Source organism: Vombatus ursinus, unplaced genomic scaffold (assembly GCF_900497805.2).
Source record: "Vombatus ursinus unplaced genomic scaffold, bare-nosed wombat genome assembly UNPS02014789.1, whole genome shotgun sequence".
Lineage (NCBI taxonomy): Eukaryota > Metazoa > Chordata > Mammalia > Diprotodontia > Vombatidae > Vombatus > Vombatus ursinus.
In genome coordinates this window covers 4805459-4832818 of record NW_020954567.1, presented here as the reverse complement: position 1 = coordinate 4832818, position 27360 = coordinate 4805459, and the positions used below count along the sequence as shown (strand labels likewise).

The window sequence follows — 27360 nt, the reverse complement described above, 5'->3', positions numbered from 1 at the left end:
TTAAATTAGCACCTGGATAAAGCACTGTCATCTCCTCACCTCTTGCCCATAAGACCAGAGACTAGAACACTAGAAATTACCTCTGAATTCTCAGGTAGGAAAAATGAGTCCTGTGGTTCCAGCAGAGGTTCAGGTTTGAGGTAAGGGTTGAGAGTGATAGGCCAAGCCACCAATTCACAGAAGTTAGGTTGGATTAGACGTGAAAAAGAACACACTAGGGCAAGAGCAGAAGAACTGGCATGTTCCCATTTAGCAGCCACATGGATTTGAAAAGGCCCTTTCATCTCTTTGGGTCTGAGATTGATCTTTGGTCAAGGGGACACACCTTGCCCGGAGACGTCTGTGAAAGCTCTTTACAAACCTATGGTGTCTTTAAGGGAGACAGCATGTCTTCCTTCTCTAGAGGAGCTTAGACTCCAAAGTTCTTTTAGACCTTACAGCACTGCCTATAGAGACGCCTGCTAAGGTCACCCTCACACTCACACCAGGTTTAACCACTGCTTCTCAGAACAAATATAAAGGCAAAGGAAAGGGTTGCATCCTTTTGGTTCCATCTTTATTTACAGGGAAGGACAGAATATGAATAGGCAAGAGTATTTCATCACTAATAACAAAACAGAAAAGACAAATGTATAAACTTAAAACAAACAAAAAAAATCTAACCCCTCACCAACAACCCAACTTTAATTCAGAGGCAATACTGGCAGCTACTGCCTCTTCCTAGCATATACCTAAAGGCAGAATGAGCTTGAATTAGCAAGGGCAGATCTTTAACCATTTGCCTGATACAGAGGAAAGGAACCCTCACTGATGGTTAAAGGGAGCTTCACACTCTCAATTCACTTCCACAGGTTTTTCTCCTGCCTAGAACCTGCTTGCTACCACCACTCCAGCTAATAAAGCATATTTGCCTACTGGACCCAAAGAAAAATTTTAGAAGGGTCAAGTAAGAGTGGCAATCCAATCTTCATGGACTCAGCTTTGTCTTCATGGGCTAAAATAGATCTAATTGATTTTGGGGATTGGAATATTTGATGTGGGAAGGTAAGGTTGTAGGATACAGAAGAACACATGTTCCTAACCTCCCATTAACTGAGGTCTTTGCTGCCAGGCCAAGAGTGTTCCAAGAGACCACACCAAGAGGTCACTTACTTATACACAGCACTGAATGGACTTAAGGGGTCTCAATTTCCCATCCAAATCCATGGCCATAAATCCTAGGGAGATTAATCCATTCACCTCCTTAAGAGACTCTTGTACCACATCTGATCCAGCAAAGAAGTTCCAAATTCTCGAGGCAACTGTCTAACCTAGAACCCAATTAGGGGCAGAAAACCATGCTCCCCATGATTAACCACCCCCACTACAGAACATGTGGCTACATCGGAACTCTTGAGAATGCCTTGGGGGCACAACCACCACTTTTACCTCTCCTGGTCCGCAATCTGAGCTGGATCAACTACATTTCCAATAGCATCCATTAGTTCTCCTAATACCCTTGCCTTATCCCACAATTCATCTTTCCTTGGGTTAAGTGGGATATGAAGAATGGAGAAGGCAGGAGTTCTCTGGTTCAGGGGTTAGGGTGAAGCCAGCCTGTCATCACATTATATCATCCTGGCTACCAGGCTGCAGGTGCTGAGTTTCAAGGCAGAAACTTAGCACCTTCTGGTGATGAATCTGAAGGAGCCCTCCATTGGGCTCATCTTTGCCTGCATCCTAACATCTGCACAGGGGTATATGAGAACAAGAGAAGCTCAATGAAAGAATCTGCCAAGTCTGTAGATGATGGTGCCCTGCCTAGGGCACTCAAGGACCTGGATTATACCCCTGAATTTCTTCCTTTCCTCCAATATGGCAATCTCTGCTCTGTGCTATAGTTTTGGGGAGGACCTCTTTGGATTCTGCTCCACCCTGGGAAATACCAGCCAGCCTCCCTTGCCTGTCAATGACTGTGACAGGGAAAGGCCAGAGAGGCTATCAAACCCATGAAGGGTAGAGCAGCAGTGAAGAAAGGGACTGGAAGATTGGTAGGAGAACCTGCTCAGGGGATGACCTTGGTCCCAATATCACAAGTAGATGAAGAAGCAACTAAGTAGAAGGGTCAGTGACAACAGAAGAATCTGTCTTACAAGGCAGTGGGATAGGCAGCCAAGGCACTAAATGGTTTGGCACCTGGAAGCTTCAAGTAAATTTGAGCATGGTACCCGCTGCAAGGCAAAGACTGTCTGAGACAGACACTTCCCATGGCAGAGAGTGCCCCCACCTGGGATGAAGGCCCCGCCATCCTGAGGCTCCTGGCCCTGTCTTATCCTCCCCCCTCCCCATGCCTCAGAGCTGAGGTGTGACTATAAAGGAATGTGACTGAATACTAAGAAAAAGATTCCAGAATTTCCACACACAAAAGCATGTTGTTCTCTTTCAAAGGGGACACCTTGGGAGGGTGACCCAATTTATCAATGACACTTCCATGGCTTAAAACATTCTGGAAACTCCTCTCTCTTGAACTGCCTTCAGAGAGCCCTTCTCTCTGGAGAAAAACCGTTTGGTATTTTTTAAAAGGTGGCACCTTCTTCTGAGGGTTGGCAAAGCTTTGTCCTTGGGGATAGGTTCAGTTGAAAAGCATTCAAATCCCTTGGAGCCAAGTCTGTGAATAAGACAGGGTAGACTGAGCCAGGTGATGCCATCTGGGGTTAACAGACAAGTTGCGGCCAAGTGATCAGACTGGTTTTGTTTTGTGACTCAAATTAGACTTCAAACGCCACTTACAAGAGTGCCCCAAATGCTTAAAGAGTCTGTCCTCTGTCCTTGCCCACCCCACCCCAGTCCGACTCCCGAGTGATTTACTTTAGAAAGATCACAAATTTTAGATAAAGACAATCTGGCAAGTGTATACAAAACAAAATAAAATTAAAGCAGTCACATTACTTTAAAATCACATCTCATAAATCCAGTAGTTCTGATTTTTTCCCCCCAGAATTCAGCTAGGAATCTATCCCAGGAAGGAAGGCATCACTAGGGGACTGGCTTGGGTTTACCTCCCTGTAATTGAGAGGAAATTCCAGTTATTAAAGATGAAAATGCACAGTCCCCTCCTTTTAGCACCTCTAAGGCACAGGATGGAGCTGTTTCCTTCTCTGTGGTAACAGCAATTTTATCCAGGTTGTCACATTGCAAATGAAAAGCATTAATGGGAGGGAAATCAAGTTCATCCTACTAAATGCGCATGCGTCCCCCCTTTTTTTGGGGGGGGGAGGGAAACAAAGCTACCCCTTGGTCAGAGAAGACAGTTTAAGTGTCTTGCACTGGCTCCCATTGCTGAGATGAATGGCCGTGTGGCAGCGTCTGAGATCCAGAGCCACTTATCAGAAAGTAAATAAGCAGAAGCCCAGACCCTTCAGTTGCTGTATAACAACAGGGCAGGGGAAATCCCGAATGCAGATTCTTTCCAGGTACCATCTGGTACCTGGAAAGCCAGTATCTAGAGAGGTCCCCACACCACTGGCAAACTCTCTCCTGCTCCATTCTTGCTCTGTTTCTGTTGACAGCAATCTCACAAAATTCCTACTTACTCTGGTAGGAACCCAGAGGCACCATCTCTGAGAAGATTAAGAAGGACAAAAGAAAAGGATATACAGACTAACTGGATGTGGGGAAAGAGAACATTCAAGATTCACTCTCTTCTGCAGGTCACTTCCTTCCCTGAGTATGATTTTGGGGTCTTTCCTCATTCCCGACTAAAACAAAGACAGAGATCCTTTCACTTTTCATATCCTTAAGGACCAGCCCCAGAAGGTGGCATGTGTCAGAAGAGAGCAGCACTGGGAGGGACGGGGAGGAATGTCAGAAGCTAACCCTTTCTAGATTTTCACCAGCATTCAGGACAATTTATCAGCTGTCCTTCCCCCTGCATCACTCCTCCTTGACAGATGCTTGAACCACTGGCTTATCCTACCTGGAAATGTAAGAAGCAAACGCCCTCTGCCGGGGCTAAAGCACCTATCCCAGAAAATACAAGCACAAACTCTCAGATATCCCCTTGGAAAATACTCACGGCAAACAGCTTTACATTATTCTACATTTACACAAAAATAGATTTTTATATATATATGTATATATTTATAACTGGTTACACGATGGACTCGTAATTCAGCATCGCCAGTAGCTCCTGGCACAGTTTATCGCTTAAACTCATCTTCCATTTCATCCTGCCCGTTCCAAAGTACAAAAATCAAAGGCATTTCATCTTCCCGGGTGTTTTCTTACACAGTCAGGTCACTGGAAACACTATATACACAGATCAGTGGGGCCTCCTCGCCCGGGTAGGGTTCAGGGGCAGGGACGAGCATTGGGCGGAGGCGGTCAGTGTGGCCGGCTGCTGGACTCGGAGGCCTGCCGCTTACGGGAGGGGGTGTAACCGTTGAGGCAGTTGTTGGTCTGACGCTTGGTGAGACCTCCATTCAGGATGTCCTGGATATGCTGCACGATGAGGTTGATGGCCACTGTCAGGGCAGAAAGGTACAAAAATATAAGGAGGCCCAGGAACAGAGCCCAAAACAGCCTAGTCATTCTCCTCTCCTCTCTCCTCATTCTCTTTCTCCCCTCCACTCCCCACCATGTCCCTCCAGAACTCACCTATGTTGTCCACACCTCTGGGAATAATCACATCAGCATATTTCTTGGTCTGTGAAAAAGATTTTTTTAAAAATTAGCATTGCAAGAGAAGTTGAAGCTTCTGGAACATGCCTTACTACCAGAGCATGGAATGGGAGAAGGTGCTCCACATTGTGACTTTGCAGGCTGAGAACCTCAGTTATAATTTGGCTCTGTCACTTGATAGCTGTGTAACTTTGAGCAATTGCATTCCTTAACTCCTGGGGGCCTCAGTTTCTGTATCTGTAAAATGAGGACTCAGGTGACCCCTTTCAGCTTTACAACTTATGATCCTGTAACAAGTTCTTATGTAATACTACCTTTGCTGTACTTACTAAGAATTCTACAGTTTAAAACCATGAACTTTATATTGGCAAAACTCTGGCCAGACACACCAACTGATTCCATTGAAAACACATTATGAATGGGACTGTAAACGAACTGATGCTTAGGGGAGGAAAGACACCTCAGTTTGACCTGCTAGTTTCAATTCACTGCATCTGGAGCAAAAGGCTGAGTTGCTTCCCTCTCATTTCATTGAAGGTACTGTGAAATGTCACTGGTTGTTACAACAGTACACAAGTCATGCATGTAATTAATCTTAAAAAACTTACGGCAAAAATCTCTCAAAAAATTAAAGACAAGCCCCAATTGGTAGAAACATGATGGATGGGGGCATTGGAGATAATTTAGAAACATGCATTGGCTGAACAAAGAACCAAGAATTTTTTTCTGTTTTTAGGTGGCTGTCCCAACCAATGGGATAGCTGTATAGACAATATAACAATAGTGAATGCTTTAAAAAAAAAAAAAGTCAATTTTCAGGAGAAGAGAGAAAGGAGAGACTATGGAACTCAAATTTTTTTTTTTAAAATGAATGTCAAAATTTTGTTTACATGTAATTGAGAAAAAAATAAAAATTAAATGTAAAAAAAGTCAATTTTCAATGACCTATACTCAAATGATCTAACTGGCACTATCTTGTTCTCAAGTTCATTCTGCCCAATCACTTTCTCTCCTTAAATTCATTAACGACATTTAACACTGTTTACACATTCACTTGGCTTTGCACATTAGAATTTAGCACAGAAAGGCAAAAATTTCATTACTTCCCCACCAAACAAGTAGGGAGGGAACCATTGTGCTTAGGATTTCACACAGACGATTCAAGAAGAAAACCCAGATAACAGTTTATTCTCTCCTTCAGGCAAGAGATAGACAACTGTGGGAAAGGAGGCATAGAATTGAGTGAGTGTTGTGAATATGAAATACTGTCTTTACCTGGAAACTCCAAAGTATATTCTAAAGCTAAAATATAAGTGATTTGGGGATTTTACCTGCCCCCAAGCTTTTCCAATTGTGTCGATGACTACAAAACAATTATTCCACTAGGAGATTTATTTTCCTAATTACTTTCTGCTCAGACTCACATCAGGAACTTAATTCAGTAGGGAACAAAAAGTAAAAAAACAAACTGTACTAATTTCCTGAATTGTAAAACTAAGTATTAATTCTGTTTTATATGAGTTCCAAAACTAAATAGAAATGTGCTTTCTGTGTGTGGTTTAACTCAACATGACAGAATCCATCCAAGTAAATACAGGGCCATCTTTTCTCCCTAGATAGACTAGGGTTCTAAGTTCTTGAGGGACAGAACTATATACCTTTCAGTATATATGTAGTTTTTTGCACATAATAAGGCATAGATATTTACTGGTTGATTGTGAATTGGAAGTTTGAGCAAGAATGAGGGGATGATATGTCTGAAGACAATGAGGAAACTCTGAGAAACAATTTGAAGTAAAAATTCTAAAAGGTAAAAGATAATCTTCTAAGACTGCTAAATTAGAATAACATTTCATAAAAATATTCTCCAGCCAATTCTGAATTCTGAACCAAACTGAAGAGACATTCCATATCAGTCCCTGGCTTACAATGGAATGCGATGGCTTTCCTTGAGTATTTAATAGCTAGATGGGAGGGAGGAATGAGTTGGATGGCTGGAGATACAGACTGCCCCAAATTCTAATTTTCACCAATGTGCTGGGCAAAAAACCAGAAAGAAAACAAAATTACCCAGAGTTACCTATGCTCACTTTAAAAAATGTGGCAGACTTATGGAGAGGGAGAAGAGAACAAGCTTTTGTTAAGCACCTACTATGTGCCAGGCACTGAACTGCTTTTAAATATTATCTCATTTGATCATCAGGAGTTAGGTGCTATTATTAGCCTTATTTTACTGTTAAGGAAACTGAAGTAGATAGAGGTGTGACTTGCCCATGGTCATACAACTAGTAAGTATCTGAAGCTACATTTGACCTCAAGCCTTACTGACTCCAGCTATCTCTATTATTAGAGATAAAAATGGCAGAGGGGTGCCATTGTGGAGTCGCACTGCTGCTCTGCTACCAAGGCCCACCTGGTGCCCTCTGCCTGTCACCATCTGACCTGATCCTACAAAGAAAATCCCCAGAAGGCCCAGGGCACCTGTTGCCCTAACTGAATCCTTTAGATTTCCCCTATTTCTGATCTGACACTGGCTACCTTAAATTAGGACTGGTTTGTGATGATTTTCTACAAAGTATCTCTTTAATCAGACTTAAAGACAGGGAGACTTTTTTTAAACCAAGTTTATGGAAGGCAAGTGGGAGTGAAGATGAAAACTTTGCAATCCCTTTTCTAAAGGGATAAAGACAACAATCACAATTCTTGGCTTCACAGACCAAACAGCTTCCTCACCCTGCAGAAGGATGCCTGTCTATCAATTAGCTTCCAAAAGATATCACTCAGGAGCCAGGCCAATCTCCCAACTCACAACAGTTTGAATAAAATGGAACCAGAAGGGCCAATGTCACTGAGATGGAGAGAGGAAATCCCACACTAAATACTTCTCTTTCCAGATCATTCTCCCTCTACCTCATCCTGTCCCCTTCCCTCATGTTCCAGGGAAGACAACTGCACCTCAGCGGCTGGGTTCCAAAGACTTCTCCTTAAGGGATGCCTTCCTTCCCTGAAAATGGACTAGAGCACTTCACTTCAGAGCTGGAGAACTCACAGGACCAGCTGATGCCACAGGAACATCCAATAGCTCAGTGCCAAGGAGGAACTGAGGAAATTTTTGAGGCGAGTCTCAAGTACAAAGCTTATTTTATGTCTCCCTCCCAAATTTAAACCAGCTGTTTCAGAACTAGTCAGAACCAAAGAAAAACGTTAAAAGGTAAAAACCTGTGGGAAAGTCATTAGGGGAACAGATCTCGTGGTATACAACATTCTCCACCTCCCCTGCATCTTGAGCAACAGGCTTTCCTCTCATTTCACTGAAGGTACTGTGACCAATACGAAACCATGTTGCTTAATGTAATTATCATACTGGATGAAACAGCTGAGTGAATAGAGGCTACTGACTATCTAGTTGGCTGGCCTGAGATCTGGCAACAAACAGAATACCAGATCCCATGCCAAAGGGATGAAAGGGAGAGCTATTCCCAGAATCCCTCGTGGGGGAGGTACATTTAGCTTTGCCAGGCAAGAAAGTGGTTGAGGTGGCCTTTCTCTGGGCCTCAAGAAGGGAAGCAACACTGGCATCTATAAACAACAGGGAGGAGAGGGAAGCTAGTGTCAGAGAAGTCAGAATTGCATCAATTCGAGTAAGCTTTGTTTGTATTATTAAATTGTAATTTGTGAATTAGAGAAGGGGGATGGGGGCTGTGCAAGAACTTACTGGCAAGCAGAATTCCTCAAAGGCAGGTTTGACGAACGTAATGTACTGAGATAAGATCTGTTCCAGGTCTCTCCCTCTTTCGCTGATGTCCCTTAACACTACAAGAGAAGGAAAAACAAGTCATGAAAATGCTGCACTGGTCAACGCCTCCTTCCTCTCTTTGAGGCCCTCTGGGCTCTGGCACACAGGGACCATCAGACTGTTCAAAGAACAGACCAGCTGCAATTTGAGGAACACTAAGTTGCATCTGATGTCTTATAACCAAAAAAATCCCTATATAATACAAAGGACCACCAAGGCTAACCAAGCAGCCTATTTTGTTTCTGCAACATTTTTTCCCATATTTCATAGTAACAAAAAAGGCCTGGATCAGTCACTTGGAGTCTGTTCCACTGGTTCACAGTTTAGAAAGGTCTTGAGCTGCTCCTGCCTGCATGTCCAAGCCAGGCAGGGAGTGGAGAGTAGCCAACTCTACCTCTCCCTCCCCCTCCCTCCCTCCTCTACCTTCTCTCTTTCCCCTCTCTAGCGCACCTCCAGCCTACCCCCATCCATCCTCAACAGCTCTGCTCAGTGCTCCTCCCAGAATTCCAAGCACCAAATATCAGTTACAAACTCTTTATTCCCAACTTTGCTATTCTGCCCCCATGTCAACTCCATCAGGGGCAATTTCAGCTGTGGGTAGATGGTGACTACTTGTCACAAACCATGAGCTTTGTTCAAAAGAATCCCTGACACTCTAGCATTCCCAAATATATTTGACGAAAAGAGGAAAATCAAAACATATGAACCTGTGCCTGGGGCGGGGGAGATGAGGTAGGCAGAGAAAATAAATGCTTGTTAATTAAAAAATAAAACAAAACAAGACACTGATATATCAAAAGACTTCTGCCCCAATTTCTTTGCAAGTGAAGGATGGGATAGGAAAGGGGAGAGGGGGTGAGGCTGTGCTGGTCTGAATTCTGAGTGTGTAACAACTTAGTTCTGCTGAATTGTCTTTTCCCCTCTCTTTATTCTTTGTTCCAAGGATTGCTCTAAGGATACAATGGACAACAAAGGTAATATAAAAACAAAAGATATCAATAACATTTATGAAAAAAAAAAAGTAATTATGACCTGTCCAGGTTTGCCAAGAATGCCAAACAGAACTACAATAAACAAATTACACTCTTCCATAACACTTGAATGTTTACAAAGCCCTTTCCTTCATAACAACCCTGTAAAATAGATATACTTTCCCCATCAGAAAGATGAGAACACAAAATGTGCACAAGGTGACCTCACTTGGCAGCTCCATGTTAAGATGCTAGTAAATATCAGGTGAGATTTAAACCTTGAACTCCTGAATTCAAGTCCTGTGTCCCTTCCACCAACATCTTCTTGCCACCAATCTGACTAAATTTTAAGCATCTTGAGGTCACAGTGTAGTGAACAAAGTAGACTCAATAAATGTTTGCTGAATAAATGACTAATGGGAGGATAAAGAATGAAACTCACTCAAATTGTTCTGAGGTCTAGACCCAAAATGGTGGGACAGAAGGGCACTTCAGGCCCCAGGTTCATGAAAATATGTTCACATATTTTCCCTGGCTACCTTATTAAGTCACCTTTCATCGGAAAAATCTTGTAATTTTTTTTGGGGGGGGGTAGAGACAGGGGTAGAAAGAACAACCTTGGCTTTCTCATTAACTGTGCTGCTCCCTGGTCCTCCACTTTCCCATAGATTAAAAGTAGCATAGAGGGGACCACAGAGATTACAATGAGATTTTTTTGATGATGGCCCCAAACTACCTCTGGTTAAACCTCTCTTTCCCTTACTAGGAATGCATTACTTCTTTAGATGTTTTCATATGGATATTTCACTGAAATCCACTCTCACTGAACAAGATGCATTAATTTCTACCAACAAACCCCCTATAAGGCACCACATTTATTGTAGAGCTCAATATTAGGCTGCATTTCACTGTAAACAAACCTGTGAAAGAGTTGAATGAAGATACATCTGAATTATTCGGTATGGGGGTTGGGGAGCAGAGTGGAACAGAAAAAGGGTTAGGAAAGCATCACTGGAATCCCTGCAAAAGCACTTATTTTTTCAGCTCAAGAAAGAAGGTGACAGTCCCAACACTAAAACAAGAAATAACCACAAAATCTAGTAACTCTCCTGGAAGAATTTGACAACCAAGAAGACGAATGAATGCATTTGCAGCTTGGAGCAGCTTAGGGTCCTTTCTGGTCCAATAAAATGTAAAGGACTGAAAACAAGAGATGACCATCAAGAAAGTCAAGATACCTATGTCTGTCAAGGGAAAAGGCACTCACGTCAAGATAACAGGAAGGGCTGTCATTTTGTAGCTTAGTCCAGATTTGTCCTAATCCCTGCTCTACCACATATCCAAAGGACAGGACATCCACACAGAAACCATGCCCTCTCTACAGTTTCATCCTGGAACTTTGGGGTCTCCTCAGTCTGGAATATCCTGTTAGCCCTGGGGCCTGCTCATCCTAGACTATTCCTCTGCAAGGTAAGCCTCACCTCCCTCCTAATGGTGAGTGATGCTGGTGAGCCTGTTTTCATCCTTCTCCCAGCTCTGTTCCTGACTTCCTGGATTAAAACCATGCTATGTTCCCACCAAGTACTTCACCCTGTTCCCATTAGAACATAAATTCCTTGAGTGTAGGGACATCTCTTTTTTCTGCTTGTGTTTGTATCCCTAGGCACTCAGCACAATGACTGGCACGTGGTAAGTGCTTAAGAAGTACTTGGTTCTCTCCTTTTTCTAGCTTTAATAGATTCATATGGAATAAATGCTTTGACTAGGACAAGAGGATGCTGGGGAGAATACAGCATCATCAGACAGAGTAGGTCAAGTCATGGTGACTACCCCGCTCTACGTAAAAATATTGTACATCATTTGGGCTTAGTGCCATTTAGGCTTATAATGATTTCCTCCAAACAATTATTTATTCAGACGTCTTATAAGATTATCTTATGACAACTACTATATGCAGAACACTCTGCTAGGCACTGAGGGAAATACAAAGTTTGGATAAGACATTAATTTTGCTTATAATCCAGCAGGAGAATAAGACACAAAAATAGGCAACTACAATATGAAATGCTACACGATAGTTATGTTGAAAGATGAAGAATAAAAGGCTGTCAGGTCCAAAGAGGAGGACTGTTTTCAACAAAGGGATCAGCAGTGGCTTTCCGTAGGAGGTAGCATTTGAAATGGGCTTTAAAGGACAGGGAGCAGAGGCAACATGAAAAGGGGGCTAGATTAGGAATCAGAGAACATGAGTTCAAATAATGGCTCTGTCATTCCCTAACACCGTGACCAGGACAAAAATCATTACTTTGGGTCTCGGTTTCCTCATCCGTAAAACGACCAGATGACCTCTGGTGTCCCTTCCAGGTCCACAACTACAATCCTGCTCTTTCCAATTCTCTCTGATTCAAGGCGGCAAAGGAAGATAAAATTAAAAAGAGATTCCAGCACTAACACACTTCATATTCACAATGATGGGTAAATAAATCAATCTGGATCCCATTCCATGCCTTGCGTTCTGGGGAAGGGTGCCACTTACGAAGGAAAGGTTCAGAAAGAGCCAGGTATTAGTTTAAGTCTGATTGGCTTCATTCACATATCCCCAGATGAGAGATATCAATGCCAGGAAGGCAGAAAACCCACTGCAAAGGCATTGGCCCATGGAGACTGGCCAGGTCTCCCCTTGGAATGTCAATGAAAAGGAAAAGCACATAATTAGATTTAAAAATAAACAAACAAAAAAAATTGGAGACAGAGGAGAGAGGTAATTTTTAAGCCTCAAGTAATGCTTTTACATGTGACCACTACTTCTTCCCTACCCCATAAGCACACCTCTGTTACAAAGCTGGAAAATCTCACGTACACACTGGAGAGACATGGTATACCAGTGGATGGATCTCAGAAACAGTAAGCAGTCAGCAAGGAGAATGCTTTGATGCATTGTTCATACAAAGGGAAGGATTAAAGAAAGGGACACAAAGTCTACTCTAAAAACAAGCCACACGAGGAAGGAGAAAGCCTTGACTGTCTCACTCTGACAACCGCATCTAAGACTCAGAGCCAGAAAGAACCTGAAATATCACTGCAGCCCACTCCTCATCTTACAAATAAGAAAAGTGAGACTTAAGAGAAATTACGAGATTTGACCAAGTCACACACGGCTAAAAAGTCACAGAACTGGTGACTCCAGCTTGGACCCCCTACTTCCAAATCCCAGACTCTTTGCTTAAGGCTGGACGGAAGACATGCAGAAAAGGCAACAGATACAAAGAAAGTTTTAGCTAAAGAAAGTGACTTGGAATCATAAAAAGAAGGAAGAAACACAATGAAATAGAAACTTTTTTTCAAGTTTATTTCTATGTGGAAATATGCTAGAGGTAGAAACCTAGAAAGCATCAAGGGATCACTTTACAAGATAGTTCAGGTAGGGGAAGATATCAAAATAAGTTAAAAAATATAATTAATGGACAATATTATCTTCCCACCCCCAAAAGGCAAGCAAGCAACATCAATAACTCTTGCCGGCTATATTACCTTTACAAAATTTTTGTGAGTAAAATAACAAAAAAAAGATTTGACTCAGTAGGACAAAATATAGCTTTAGAGTTCTCCTCCAACCATGGATCTCTAATGCCTGTTTGATCCTAACAAGATTCCTTGATATTTAGCAACAGGACAACAGAAATCATCCTGTTCAGTACCTGGTCATTTGTTTCAAGCAAGGTATAAACATTTGTACCTGCTGGAAAACATGTATATGTGGCTGTCTGCTCTTTGAATGGAAGTACTAAGGGCCCTTTCACCTATGATTATTCTTGAGTTATTCCATTCTTTGAGGTTTTGACTTCAGCTCCAACTGGCTGGATTAGCAATGATGTGAGCCTGGGCCTGTAGTCACCCAGTCCAATATCATGGTCTAACATTATGTGGGAATCTGTGAGTAACAGTGGTGGGAAATCTAATGGGAAGGCCTAATGACTGCCTGGCACACCGGGGTGAGGGCAGGCAGGCCTACACGATGTGCTACACATACACAGTGTTTTCTGTAGAAAGTTAAGGAAAGGGTGCAATGGCTTTCAGGGGGAACCATAAATGGCGGGGGGGGGGGGGGTGGAGGGGGAGGGGGGGAGGGGGTGGGGGGGGGAAGAGGGAGGGGGGGGGGGGGGGGCGGTTGGAAGGATTATGCAGAGTGCAGCATGGGGTAGGAGGGGAAAGGGGAGCAATATGAAAAGATTTCCTGACTCAATCTGGGTAGTAGCATCATTAAAAAGAAAGTCCACTATATCTTGCCCCTAAGCAGTACAGCTTTAAAAACACAGGCTTTCAGAATCAGAGGATGCTAGGGTCAGAAGGCACTTCAGAGATTATCTGGTCTTTATTTTACAGATGGGAACCAAGGCCCAACAAGAGCTAAACAGTGGAAGAGCTCCCAACTCCAGTCTACCACACTGCTTTCTCTGGAGAGTCACCTATTACACATTATAATGCCCCTAGGAAGGGGAAAGTCAGGTTTTCACTTCCCTACAGTCTTCTAATGTCTCTCTCTCTTTTTTTTCATATTGATGCTGAATCTAATAGTCATTGCAAAAGACAAACTGTAGGACTTTGGCAGGGCCCAGGGGAAAGAGCATGGGCTCTCTCTGAAGTACCTGGGCTCCCATCCTAGTGCTTTCATTACTTGTGTGACTTTAAAGAACTCGTTGAAACTTGCTAGTGTTCCGATTCCTCATATGCAAAATGAATAGGTCAGACTGGTTCCCTTCGAGCTGTGGGGCTGATTCTATCTACATTTTATCTGCCTAAAAAGCAATCTGCATGGGCTGTGAGAACCAAAATAACATTCAGGGGCTGCTGCTACCTTGCGGTGGCCATGGGATTTGTTTTCTTCAGTCCTTCTCCATTAAAACTGGCAATGTTACTGACCCAGTGTGTGGGTTATTTGCCAGAATTAAAACACATAAAGCACTTTAAAAAAACAAACCAACCCACATCTACTATGAGCCTACTGTGAGCGAAGATATATGCCTACTACGGGTCAAGATATGTGCCTACTGTGCTAGGTGGGAGTAAACAAAGATAAAACAAAATTATCCTTGAATTATATCAAGACAAAAGTGTATGTGGAATTAAATACAAGATCATTTTTCAAGAGTGAGGCACTAGCAGCAAGGGGGAGGGGGGATTGGAAAAGGTCTCATATAGGACATGGCATTTTGTATTTAAAAGCACGTAAGATAAAGTGAGTAAACTGTCTATACCCCTTGATATCTCATTAAGATACAAAAATAGTCTCAATTACACCAAAAGCAGCATTTGTGTCAAGGAAAAACAAAACAGAAATAAAGTTGATACTCACTGATTAGTGGTGGGCTAAGTAATTATAGTAAATAAATGCAATGGGATATTATTGAGTGATATAAAATGATAAAAAGGAAGGCCAAAGAGAAGCAAAGGAAGACTTATGGGAACAGATACAAGAGAGCCAGGAAAAGACACTTAATTCAATAATGCAAATTGAAAGAATAACAACAACAACAAACTTAATATTGTGTAATGATAAAGACCAAGCTTTCTGCCAAAGAAGAGATGCAGGAAAGTGTGTCCCTCCCTCCCTCCTTTGCAGAGATGTGAAACCCTACTGGATCTGGCTGAGGTATCAGTCAGTCTTGCTTAACTGTTCCTCCACCCATTTCTTGTTTATTTTGTTAGAAGGGATCGATGCCTGATTAGGGAACAGGGGAGGGACATACTGGAAGAGGAAAGGGATACAAAAGCAAAAGACAAATGGAAAACATTTTTTAAAAGATGATTTGAAAAAAAATTGGATATAGGGGAAAACTGGCAGGACTACTCTCTAGTTAATGGTTAAGGGACAGACTGTTCTTGACTCAGAATACCCTGAAGCCAAATGTCCTGATCTCACTCTGAATTTCCCACAAGGACGCTATTTGGAACTGAGTATTTAGCCCAAGCCCTTTCCCATAGGCCCACATGCCAGCCTCTTAGGTTACCCAATAGTGACCTCACAGGGGATTTATTATCCTGTACAGAATGACTGACTAATGCTGCCTCTAATGTCACCAGAACCACTTCCTCACAAGAACATCCTGGAATGAAGAGGGCTCTTCTGCTGGCAGGTGAGCACATCCAAGCTATGAATTCCCAGAGGAAAGAAAGTAGGATCCAGAGTCTGTATTGCGTGTACCACAATATGAAGGGGAGGTTTCCAGACCTACCTCTACGGGAGAGTCGAGTATCTGCATCCGTGTCCACAAAGAGCTTCATCTGGAAAAGGTCTCGTACCTCCTGGGAATAGAAAGCAAGGATCCCTTCAAAGAGCACCACATCAGCAGGATACACAGTCACTGTCTCCTCTTTCCTGCCAGGCACAAGGCAGAAAGTGAAGAAAGGTTAGACCAAAAAGTAAAGAGTATTGAGAAAAGGGTAGGAAGGAGGGCATCTGATGAAGAGGCTAGATTCTCTCTCTGCCAAACTCTGAGTCAGGGGGAGAGTCTTTGGAAAGAGCACTAGAGGACAAAGCTTCAAATTCTACCCATATGTGACCAATCACTTAACCTCTCTGGGACTCAGTTTCCCCCTCAGTACAACAAGAGGGTTGTACTCAATGGCATCTGAAGTCCCTTCTAGGTTTAAAATTATGAAACCATGATTATACTCTCTGTCCACCTTCTTCCCACAAGAGACCAAGAAAAGGGCTTAGTCAAAACAGCTTCAAGGAGCCTTCTGAGATATACTGGGTACAAGGACACAGCAGTCACAATTGGGATAAGAGCCTCTTCTGAAGGATAATCCCATATGAGGTTAAACAAACAGTTGGACACGACTGACTTTCCATAACCCCATTTGAACTTTCCGTGGCAAAGATACTGGAGTGGTTTGCTATTTTCTTCTCCAGCTCATTTTACAGATGAAGAAACTGAGGCAAACAGGGTTAAGTGACTTGCCCAGGGTCACCCAGCTGGTAAGTGTCTAAGGCCAGATTTGAACGCAGCTCCTCCTGACTCTAGGGCCAACACTCTATCCACTGTGCCAACTTGCTGCCACACACACACACATACCACACACACCACACACACATCTGTATGTATGTATGTATATGAATCTTCCTGATTCCAAGCCCAGTGCTCTATTCACTGGGCCACCTTGCTGCCCAATATGACATGTACAATTCAGGAAAAGAAATGCACTTTCAATGATCAAAACACAAACTGCAGTACAACCAATAATTGTGAAGCTGTTGGTAGCTTGATAATAATATAGCGTATGTATGTTATACATCTACCTTATCGGTACATAACATTAGTGAATAACTCACCTTACAGATCAGACAGACCTAACTCCCAAATTTTACAGATGAAAAAACCAGAGCCCACAAACATTACGTCTTGTAGTAGCAAGAAGGGAATTACCAATTACAAACCCAATATACTTTCTGTCACTCTATACTTAGTACTGACATCTGATTACTATAGATTAGCACAAGTCAATCAATGGTTCAATGGAAAGGATTCAAGACACAAACTAATCCAAATTTTAAATTGAGAAATACTCAGTGCTAGCTGTAGGGAGCACTCATCAGATTTAGTGCTGGAGTAGTTATCTAGTCTCATCTCTTCATTTTACAGATTAGGAAATAGAGAAGGCTCAGAGAAAGTAAATGACTTACTTGTCCAAAATCCCTCAGGTTGTAATGAAGCTGGCATTCAAATCCAAACCAGACAATCAGAACAAAAAAGGGACCTCAGAAGCCATCTGGTCTGACCCCCCTCATTTTACAGATAGAAACAGATCAGGGAGGTAAGGAACTTGCCCAAAGTCAAACAAATAAATAAATGGCAGAAGTATAATTCAAAGCCAAGTCTTCGCCCTCCCAAATCAGGGCTCTTTCCACTGAACCACACTGCCTCAGTTTTTAAGAAATTTAATTAATCTTGACTAATGGATAACATTTATGCAAATGGACCATAAATCTATATATACAGCCTAACTCTTTTACCTGAGTTTCAATCTGGTATCACAAACTACCTATAAGCCATTTCAAAATAGGTGTCCCAGAGACATCTAAAACTCAACATGTTCAAAAGAGAACTCAGTTATTTCCCCCAACAAAACTACTTATCTTACAAAATCCTCTATTCTCCCCTCTCCTTTTTGCTTGCAGTCCTAAACCCTGTTCTTTGTCTGTGACCTTCATCCCTCCAAGACTCATTTCTTTCCCACATCAACAACCCCGCACTGGCTACACACTTTCCCCTTCTCCATCTTAAATCAGTTCAACTCTACACTTCTTGAGTCCTATGCCCCCCTTATCCTATTGAAGATCTCACCCCGCCAAGTCCAAAGCGTGGGATTAATTAATTTCACCATCGAATGTGTTCTTTTTTTGGGGGGGGGGGGTGAGGTAATTGGGGTTAAGTGACTTGCCCAGAGTCACACAGCTAGTGAGTATTATGTGTCTGAGGCTGGATTTGAACCCAGGCCCTCCTGACTCCAGGGCCAGTGCTCTATCACTGAGCTACCAAGCTGCCCCCAATGTGTTCACTCTTACTCATATGCTGATAAGCAAAGCTGGAGAAAATCATGAAACCAGACTGACTGGGTCCACTACAGATTCATGATACATAATCTCAACCAAGCTTTCACCATGGCAAGACTGTCCTTTTACATCTCCCTAAGTGATTCACTATCCCATTCAACACAGTAGCTTTTCTAAAACTTATCCCTCAAACCTCCCACATCCCTTCTCTATCAGATAAGAACGTTGCCTCAAATTCTCTGAAAAAAAATTGAGGCCATTTGCTAGGAGCTCCCTCTTCTCCTTCTGATCTCAGATCACTCTAATGTCTTCCAACAATGTCTCCTCCTTCATGAGGGGGGTGACCCTTTTCTTAACTAAGGTAAATTCCTTTACATGCACAATTGGTCCCATTTCAATCTTCTTTAAGAGACCACCTCTGTCATCCCCATTCTCACTAATCTTTAATCTCTCCCTCCCTGTTACTACAAATATACCCATGTCTTTCTCTAACCTCAAAAAAGCCCTCACAGAATTGGTCAATCACCAATAACTATGATCCTTCTCCATTTAGAGGCTAAATTCCTTGAGAAGACCACCTATAGGGGCAGCTAGGTGGTGCAGTGAATAGAGCACTGGGTCTGAAGTCAAGAGGACCTGAGTTCAAATCCAGCCTCAGACACTCAACACTTACTAGCTGTGTGACCCTGGGCAAGTCACTTAACTCCACTCCATTGCCTAGTCAAAAAAAAAAAAAAGAAAAGGAAAAAAAAGAAAAGAGAAGACCATCTATAATCAGTATCTCCACCTCCTCTCCTCTCACACAATTCAAGATGCTCTGTAATCTGGCTTCTAACCTCATCATTTGACAAAATCTGTTCTTTCCAAAGTCACCAATGACCTCTAAAGATATGCCAAAATCCAATGGCCTTTTCTCAATCCTCATCTTTCTTGACCTCTCTGTAGCCTCTGACATTGCCAATCACCTTCCTTTCTTTGATCCTCTCCTCTCCCTCCTCCTACCAGTCTGACCGCTCCTTAGAAGCCCTTTGCTGGATCTTTTTTCCTTTGTCTCCACCACGCTTAGTACAGTACTTGGCACACAACAAAGGCTTAATAAATGTTTGTTAACTATGGTGAAGGCACCACCATTCTTCCAATATCCTAGAGGTTCATAGCCTCAAAATTATCCATTCTCATGCATCCAATCAGCTACCAGATCTTGTCATTTATACCACTACTGTACTCTGACCTTTTAACTCTATTTGCAAAGTCTCCATCTGTTTCAGGACCTCATCTCTATTATCAACAGCCTCCTACCTGAACTCCTTGCCTCAAGGTTCTCTCCATTCCAATCCATCCTCCACATGACTGTCAAAATGATTTTCTTTAAGCATAGACATGACCATGTCACTACCCTACTCAAACTCCACTGGCTGACTTTTTGCTTCTAGGACAAAATATGAACTCCTCTGTTTGGCTTTTAAAACCCTTCACAATACAGCCCCAACCAATTCCAGTCTCATTGTAATATAGTATTCCTTTCCCAAAATCTGTGGTACAACCAAACTGGCCTTCTTTTTGTGCTCCCATCATGGCTCATCAACATAATGTTTGCACTGGCCATCCTTTCGGTTTGGAATGCAAGTTCTCCCCAACTCCTTTTCCCAAAATTGGTCTCTTGACTTTCAAGTACCACTATCTATATAAAGCCTTCTCTGAAGCACCAGAGTACTGCCCCTAACTGCCTTGTACTTGTCTGGGATATCGACATGCTTTCTCCCCCACAGAATGAAAGCTCTTTGGGAGGGGGGGAGGGAATCTTTTTGTCTTAGTATCTTCAGTGACTAGCACATAGTAAATGGTTTATAAATGCTTAAACTAGAAGAACTAAGCTTTAACTAGGAAAAATGCTACCCCTAGGCAAGGGTATCCAGGAAGCTAATTACTTGGAGAGCTCCTGTAAGTAAGAGCTTACACAATGACTCTGTGCTTTGGGGCAGCTAAGAATCAAAGAATTAAGTCCCTAGTCTGATTAAGGATTCCCTAGTTCTTAATCAGATAATCTGATATTGCTTTCACTGAATAGGCCTGGAAAGCTAATAATAACAGTAATAAGAACTTACATTTATATAGTGCTTGCTATGTGCCAAACAGTATGCTAAGCACTTTACGTGTATTATTTGATCCCTCATACCAACCCTCAGAGGTAGATGGTATTGCTGTTTGCACTTTACAGATGAGAAAATTGAGGCAGACAGAGGTGATGGGACTTTCTAAGGGTTACACAGCTATTGTCTGAGGCTACATAGGAACTCAGGTCTTGCTGACTCCAGGCATGGTGCTCTATCGACTGAACCACCTTAGCTGCCTAGGTAAAGGGAGAAGGTGTAAATATTAGTAGGATTGGCTGGTTCTTTGCCTAACAACCCCAATCCTATTTCACCGCCCCTATCTATCAGTAGGATAGAAAAGGGCTTGTTGTCTTTACAATCCCTTTCCCCATTAACTTCCAGCCTTCTAGACATAGGATCTTAGGGGTAAAAGCTCATTTTTATGACCCACCACTAGCTTTAGGGAGAGCGTGATGAAGTCAGTTGCAGGCATGCCCACAGCACTAGTGCTGTCGATGAATATGTCCTATTAAAAACACAACCACAAACCTTATCTCCCTATCCTAAAACTCTGCCTACATGAGGCAGCTCAGATCTAAGAGCTGCAAGCCTACTGTGTCCTCTGGGAAGGAAGAGCAGAAATCCCCACCCCTGAGCAAGGGAGGAAGTCTATTACCGGGAATGGGAGACGAAGTCATATACAGGAATCTGAACCGTCTTTCCTTCTGTAATTTCTTTGAGGGTTTTGAAGATGAGCTCATTGTCGAAGGCATCTAAGGAAAAGAGAGGTGCTCTTGGCTCAGTTGTATACCCCATAAAGCCCTAAAAATATTTCAAAATGACACAGACACCCAGAAGCGTTGGGAGTTTACTGACTTTTCTCCCTGTAATGAGGCACTCGGTAGCCAGCACACAATGACACGTGGGTTCTCACTTCAGGCACATCCTTAAAAAAGGAATACAGGTGTTTCGCCTGCATCCCTCTCCTTCTCCTTCCTTTGTAGAAGCTGGTGGTCATAATCGTGGAACACCATATAACATCAGACTCTGGGGATATACTGGTTAGTCCTGATGAACTTTCCTTCCCCCTTCTCCACCAGTTACAGATCAACTCAAAGGACACTGATGTAGATAGAAATTGGAATCCCTGCCAAGATTAGGAGCAGTGTGGCTAGAAGAGCAATGTTTTGGCAGAAAACCAGGACTGCTTTGCTAATCACTAATCGATTCCTTTCTAAAAGGATCAGCAGGCTCCACAGGGGCAGGACTTCTGTGCTGATAAAAGCTGCCAGAGGGTGGGGAAATGCAGCTGTGAGTATTAGACAGCCAGGGTGCTGAGTGTGTGTGTGGGGGGGGTGGGGGTGGTGTCTCTGTGTGTGTGGGGGGTGTCTCTGTGTGTGTGGGGGGGTGTCTCTGTGTGTGGGGGAGGGGGGTCTGCTGTTTCTCTCTCCCTTACTCTCTCCCTCCCTCTTTCCTTCTCCCCCACCCAGTCCCAAACTAGACAGAGCTACTTTCTTACCTGGGTGGTCAAAGTTGAACTGGCCCTTGAGGGCCTTGGCCTTCTGCTCCATGGTCAGCACCCGGTAGAAGCTGTCCTGACTCAGGATCACCACCTGCTTCTGGTGATAATCCACCTCATTCTGGCCCAGCAGCTGCACAATTTTGGAACACACTGAAGACTGCAACAGGAGAACAAGAAGTGGTGGTTAGGTTACAAGGGAGAAAGTTAACAGGTTGAGTGGCTCCCATCTCCCTAGGCTGGAGGGCAAGTTTAGGGGTGTGGAAAGTTAGGATCTGTGGGTGCTTATAATTCCCTACTTCATTAACATATGTGGATCTCACCAACCCATAACAAGGACAGTATAGATAATACATTTTTAAAAAATTTTTTTAAATCTCATTTTAATTTGACTGACTTCCCTTTCTCTTATCTTTCTGCCCCATCAGCCTCCAGCTAGAGGCATAAAGATAATGAAATTGTACAAAGGAAAAGGAAGGGAATAATTGTTATTTAGACAGTGCTTTAAGATTTGCAAACTTTTCCCACCAGAACTTGGTTAATAATATACCATTTTTCTAGGTGAAGAAATGAAGAGTTCTAGAGTTTAAGGGGTTAAGTGACCTGCTGTGACCATGCCATAATTACATTCTGAGTTAGGATTTAAAAACCTAGGACCTAGGTCTTTTGACTTGGTGTCTAATGCTGTTTGACTACATCATGCTACTTTCTCAGCAGGGAAAGAAAAAAGCAGAGAGATGAGCAAACTCCTAGATAATGTGCTAAGTGAATAATCAGTCCCAGGTAACCAGAAAATACTTGTAGTATTCCAGAGACCTCTCACTGCAACATTTTTACGCATGTCCTTAATCATGTAAGCTGGATAATTCTTTTGCGCTGGTAAAAGCTGCTGTGCTCCTGAAGTCCAGAACACAAGGTCACCCTCTATTTAGGGTAATTCCTTTTGAAACATTCCGTGGTCTCAGACCAAACCATAAACCTTCTCATTTGGGGAAAAAGCTATAGTACCCTGCATTGGTCACCACACTGACCTGCTAACCTCTACACTAAGCTATTGGGATGCCCTGGATAAATGGACACCTTGTAATAAGCCTATGGGACTTCCTTGCTCTCTAGAGGTCCACAGCCCACACAGGTTAGGAATCACTGATCTCACCCAACCCCCTTCACTTTACAGATGAGAAAACCAGGATAGAGTGACTTGCCCATGAGCACACTGCTATACAATCAGAGCCAGATCTGGAAATGAGATCTCTTGTCCAGTGTCTTTTCCACACTACAGACACCTGTGTATGTTATGCCTTAAGGCATAATTGGTGTCTATCACGGACATCAAAGGAGACTTGATACAAAAACCTCATTCTATAGTCCTATATCGTCCCTATAGTTTCCTTTGAGAACTTCATTATGAGATCTGGTGGGACCACTTCAGTAAAAATACACAAGGGCATGGGATTATAGATTTAGAACAGGAAGACACTGGCCTCCTTGCCATTCCTCTCACAAAACACCCTGATTCCATGCATTTTCCCTGGCTATCTACAGCCCTAAAAGGGTCTCCTCCCTCCTCCATTCTTGGCTTCCCTTGAGTCTCAGTTAAAATGCCACCTTCTTCAAGAAGTCTTTATTCCCCTCAATGCTACTGCATTTCTCCCATTGATTATCTCCAGTTTGTACTATATATAGTTGTTCACATGGTACCCCTTCCATTTGATTATCAACTATTTGAAGGACACGATTGATTTGTCTTTTTTGTACTTCCAGTGCTTGGCACGGTACTTGACACAAAGTAGGCCCTTAATAAATGCTTGCAGACTTGACAGGACTCAAACTTTGTCATTTTATATACAAAAAATGATGAGACTCAGAGAGGGTAATTAACTTATTCAAGAAAACAAAGATAGGCCTTGTGGTTAGAGTGCCAGGCCTAGAATCAGGAGGACTCTTCTTCCCAAGTTCAAGTCTGGCCTCAGACACTCATTAGGTATGTGATCCTGGTTAACTTTGTTTACCTCAGTTTCCTCATCTGTAAAATAAGTTGAAAACCTCAAAAGCGATCACAGAGTCAGACATGACTAATAACAACTTCTGACTTCAAATCTATATCCTGTATGTCACCTGGGTCTGTAATTTTTTAAAAACAAGATATTAATTTGTATAGATTAAAAATCCATCTTGAAAACCATGGATCCATAGTCTAGCAGATGGTCCTGGTCTTAGTATTCTCTTTCTAGAAAGCTGAATTGGATAAAGGGAAGATGGCATGGGTGTAGTCACTCACCCTTCAGAACTTTTAATTTTCTTATTTTTATCAAATAATGGAAAAAGATCATTTTGGATCAATATGATACTTTAGTTAATGGAAAAAAATAAGTTCAGTTCACAAATATGAAATTCAAAAGGTGTGTTCAGATTACAGAAATTGCTTGATGCTATGAATGAAATCCACTTTATAGAAGTAATGAGGAAACAGAAAAAACAAAAACGCCTAAAGGAATCTCTGAAAGATGGGAGTTTTGAATTATATCATAATAACTAATTACAGTATGATATAACTGGGAAAGTAATAGGCATATACCCCAAGGAGGTCAAAGACTGAATACCCCAAGGAGGTCAAAGACTGAAAGAATGGCCCTAAATACCAAAATATTTATAGAAGGACCTTTCTGTGGTTGCCCAGAAAAAAACCATGGGTAAAGGTCATGGTCTATTACTGTGCTGTAAGAAATTACAAATGTGAGGAATTCTAAGAAATATAATAAGACTTTTATGAACTAATACAGAGTAAAATAAGAAGTAGGAAAATATGCTACTTAGTGACTATATGAATGATAAAAGGAAACCGAATTCTGAGTAACTATAATAAACAATCTTGGTTCTGGATAACAGATAATGAAGCATGGACATCTCTCAATAGAAAGGCAGGGAACAACAGTTAAATAATGATGTATATACACTGGCAAACATAGTCATTCTATGTTGGTTTTGCTCAACTTTTCTTTATCATAAAGGAGGATTCAATGCTGAAGGGAGAGGTGAGAAAGGGATTTTAACCAGAAACGACAAAAGGCTTGACATTTTAAAGTAAAATATGGGGATTGGATTGGGAATTTTATTTATGGGTTTATCGGTATTATAACTTATGAATTTGGAATTTTAACTATACCAAATATATAAAAGATAAGACTATGCCTTGGCTTTACCATCTATAAAATGGGGGTGGAAAATTAATTTGCCAACTACTTTTGTGTATAAAAAGCCAGTATGTGGACTAATCGTTACTGTGTGAGATTCTGAGTACAACAATCTTCGAGAAGAGATGAGGAAGCATGGATCTTTCCTCTTGATAGAAAGGTGGGGAATTACAGTTACATGATGATGCATACACTATCAAACATGGTCACTCTATGTTGTTTTTGTTTTAACTTTTTCTTTATTATGAAGGAGGATTCAATGCTGGGGGTTGCACCTTCGAGTGGGATTCTTCAGAATGTATTCCAGAAAGTATCCTACTAAAGCACTTAAAATGTGCTCACCTAAGCCTTCCCTAAACTGGATCTGAAGTCAGATGTGGATTTAAATCCCTACTTTGTTTGTGATTTAAGTAAATATAGTTACCTAATCTCTCTGGCCTCAGTTTCTTCATCTGTAAATATGGGGATTAGATGATCACTAAGGTCCCTTCCCAATCTTGTCATAATTCAATAATCATTTCCAATGGCATAGAAAGACAGAAAGACTAGCAGAGTTGAATTTAAGGGCATAAACATTACTCAGAATAAGACAAATAAAGGCTAGAATAGGATAGAACTAGTGTGTGATATCTACGTTTTGCAGGTGTCAGCATATCCTTTACACTCTGGACTAAGCACCAATGAAAGGAAAAGTCCAAATCAATGTCACACACGTATACATGTGTGTACATGTATTGGTATGTGCACATAGACACATGTCTATATATGCACTGTGTGTGCATAAATTATGATACTAAAATATGTTACTGAAAATATGTACACATATAATGATATGTATGTATGGAAAAGGCTTCTACTAGTTGGAAATACAAAGCTGCCATTATTTACTATGTTTGCAAGACAGTGAGACACAAGTTATTACCACCCAAGGCAATATTGATTCTCCACCCAGTTCTTATTATGTTTGTTGACTAAGGGCTGCTGTCCCAGTTTAGCTCACAATCTTCAGTGGTTTCCTGTTACCTATGGAACCAAGTTCAAACATCTTTATTTGACTAGCAAGCAGGGTGTTCCAAAATCTACCAACATGCTACTTTTCTAGCTTTATTTTACCTTACTCTCTTTCCTGACACTCTGCTCCAGCTAAACATGACTTGCTATTGGTCTGTTTTAATAGGTCATGGCCTATTACTGTGCTGTAAGAAATGACAAATGAGGAATTCTAAGAAATATAGTAAGACTTTTGTGAACTAATACAGAATAAAAAAGAGTCAGGAGAATATGCTACTATACTAATAACAAAATGGAATGCCCTATACTCCCCTACCTCCTCAATGGCAGAGTGGAGTCTTCTCTAAGGAGATGCTTAACCTAGTCCATGGCTACTGTCCCAAATTCAGAGACAACTTAAAGTAGACCAATAGCAAAGAATGGTATTCTATTCTATGCCCTTGGGAGATTGAAAAAGAATCTGTATGGACTGAGGAATCAATGTTATGGACAGCATTCTAGATACAGTATAGAAGTGAGTTTTAAAAATAGAAAATACATAAAAAAATAGAAAATATACTCTAGGGATGAGACCAAGTATTTCTTAGAATAGGCCTTTTTCTCCAAAGGTCTCAAAAGTCAGTGCCATGAATCTACTTCGTACTCTACAGACACTAAAGCCTCCATCTCAGCAGCAATGCTGTGATCCTACAACCTGCTTACTGGCAAGTTCCATGAGAGCAGATTTAATCTTTCTCCTCCTTCCCAATAAATCTCCTACCTGGCACAGTGATCTGAAAAGAGGAAGCAGTAAATAAATAGCTGCTGAACAATTGGTCCCCCATGTCTGGAATGCAGTACCTCTTTACTTCTGCCTCTGGTATCTATTGCCTTTGTGTCCCTCCCAAAGTCCAAAGCACAGCTTAGGCTACTTCCTACATTGGTAATAACTAAGGAGATTAAGAAATACCCAGTCTTTCCATATTTGAATTGCTTTGTGTATTCTTTATATTTACGTGCCTGTAGGTGGCCAGGTGGCTCAGTAGGTAAGGTTGGTAAGGTAGGTAAGGTCAGGAAGTTCAAATATAGTCTCGTACATTTACATTTATCCCTGCTTTACAGATGAAGAAACTAAGGCAGAGAGGGATAATAATATACCTACCTCCCAGGGTTGTTGTGAAGATCAGATGAGACAATACTGTCTCTAGCCCTTAAATCACTACATAAAGGCTACTGTATACCTATTGTATCACTCCTCAGGAGAATATAAGCTCCCTGAAGACTACAGCTACTTCATCTTAATCTTTTCATCCCCAATATCTTGCATAAATACCTGTTAAGTGAATTCGAGACTTCAATTTCTCAAAGAGAACTAAAAGGTAGTGGCCAAGAAAGTTAAAGAGGTCTTGGGCTACACTAAGAAAAGCACAACAATGATCACCTATGATAGACTTAGCTTTTCTTAGCATTACAATAATACAAGACAATTCCAAAAGACTCATGATGGAAAATGCTATCCATATTCAAAGAAAGAACTACAGAGTCTAAATGCAAAGCATACTATTTTCACTTTTGCTGTTGTTT

General features: G+C 41.8%; 1 protein-coding gene across 1 annotated transcript in view; it reads right to left on the bottom strand.

The window, feature by feature from the left end:
- Window positions 1–534: 534 nt before the first annotated feature.
- UCK2 (uridine-cytidine kinase 2) overlaps window positions 535–27360 on the bottom strand; it is a 73646-nt gene continuing 46820 nt past the window's right edge. Inside the window, exons 2-7 of the mRNA XM_027868407.1 lie at window positions 21593–21752; window positions 20750–20846; window positions 15660–15802; window positions 8375–8472; window positions 4636–4684; window positions 535–4502 (exon numbers count right to left, since the gene is read on the bottom strand). Coding sequence (XP_027724208.1) covers window positions 4363–4502; window positions 4636–4684; window positions 8375–8472; window positions 15660–15802; window positions 20750–20846; window positions 21593–21752 — 687 coding nt within the window. The 3' untranslated portion in view covers window positions 535–4362. The remainder of the gene's footprint in view (window positions 4503–4635; window positions 4685–8374; window positions 8473–15659; window positions 15803–20749; window positions 20847–21592; window positions 21753–27360) is intronic.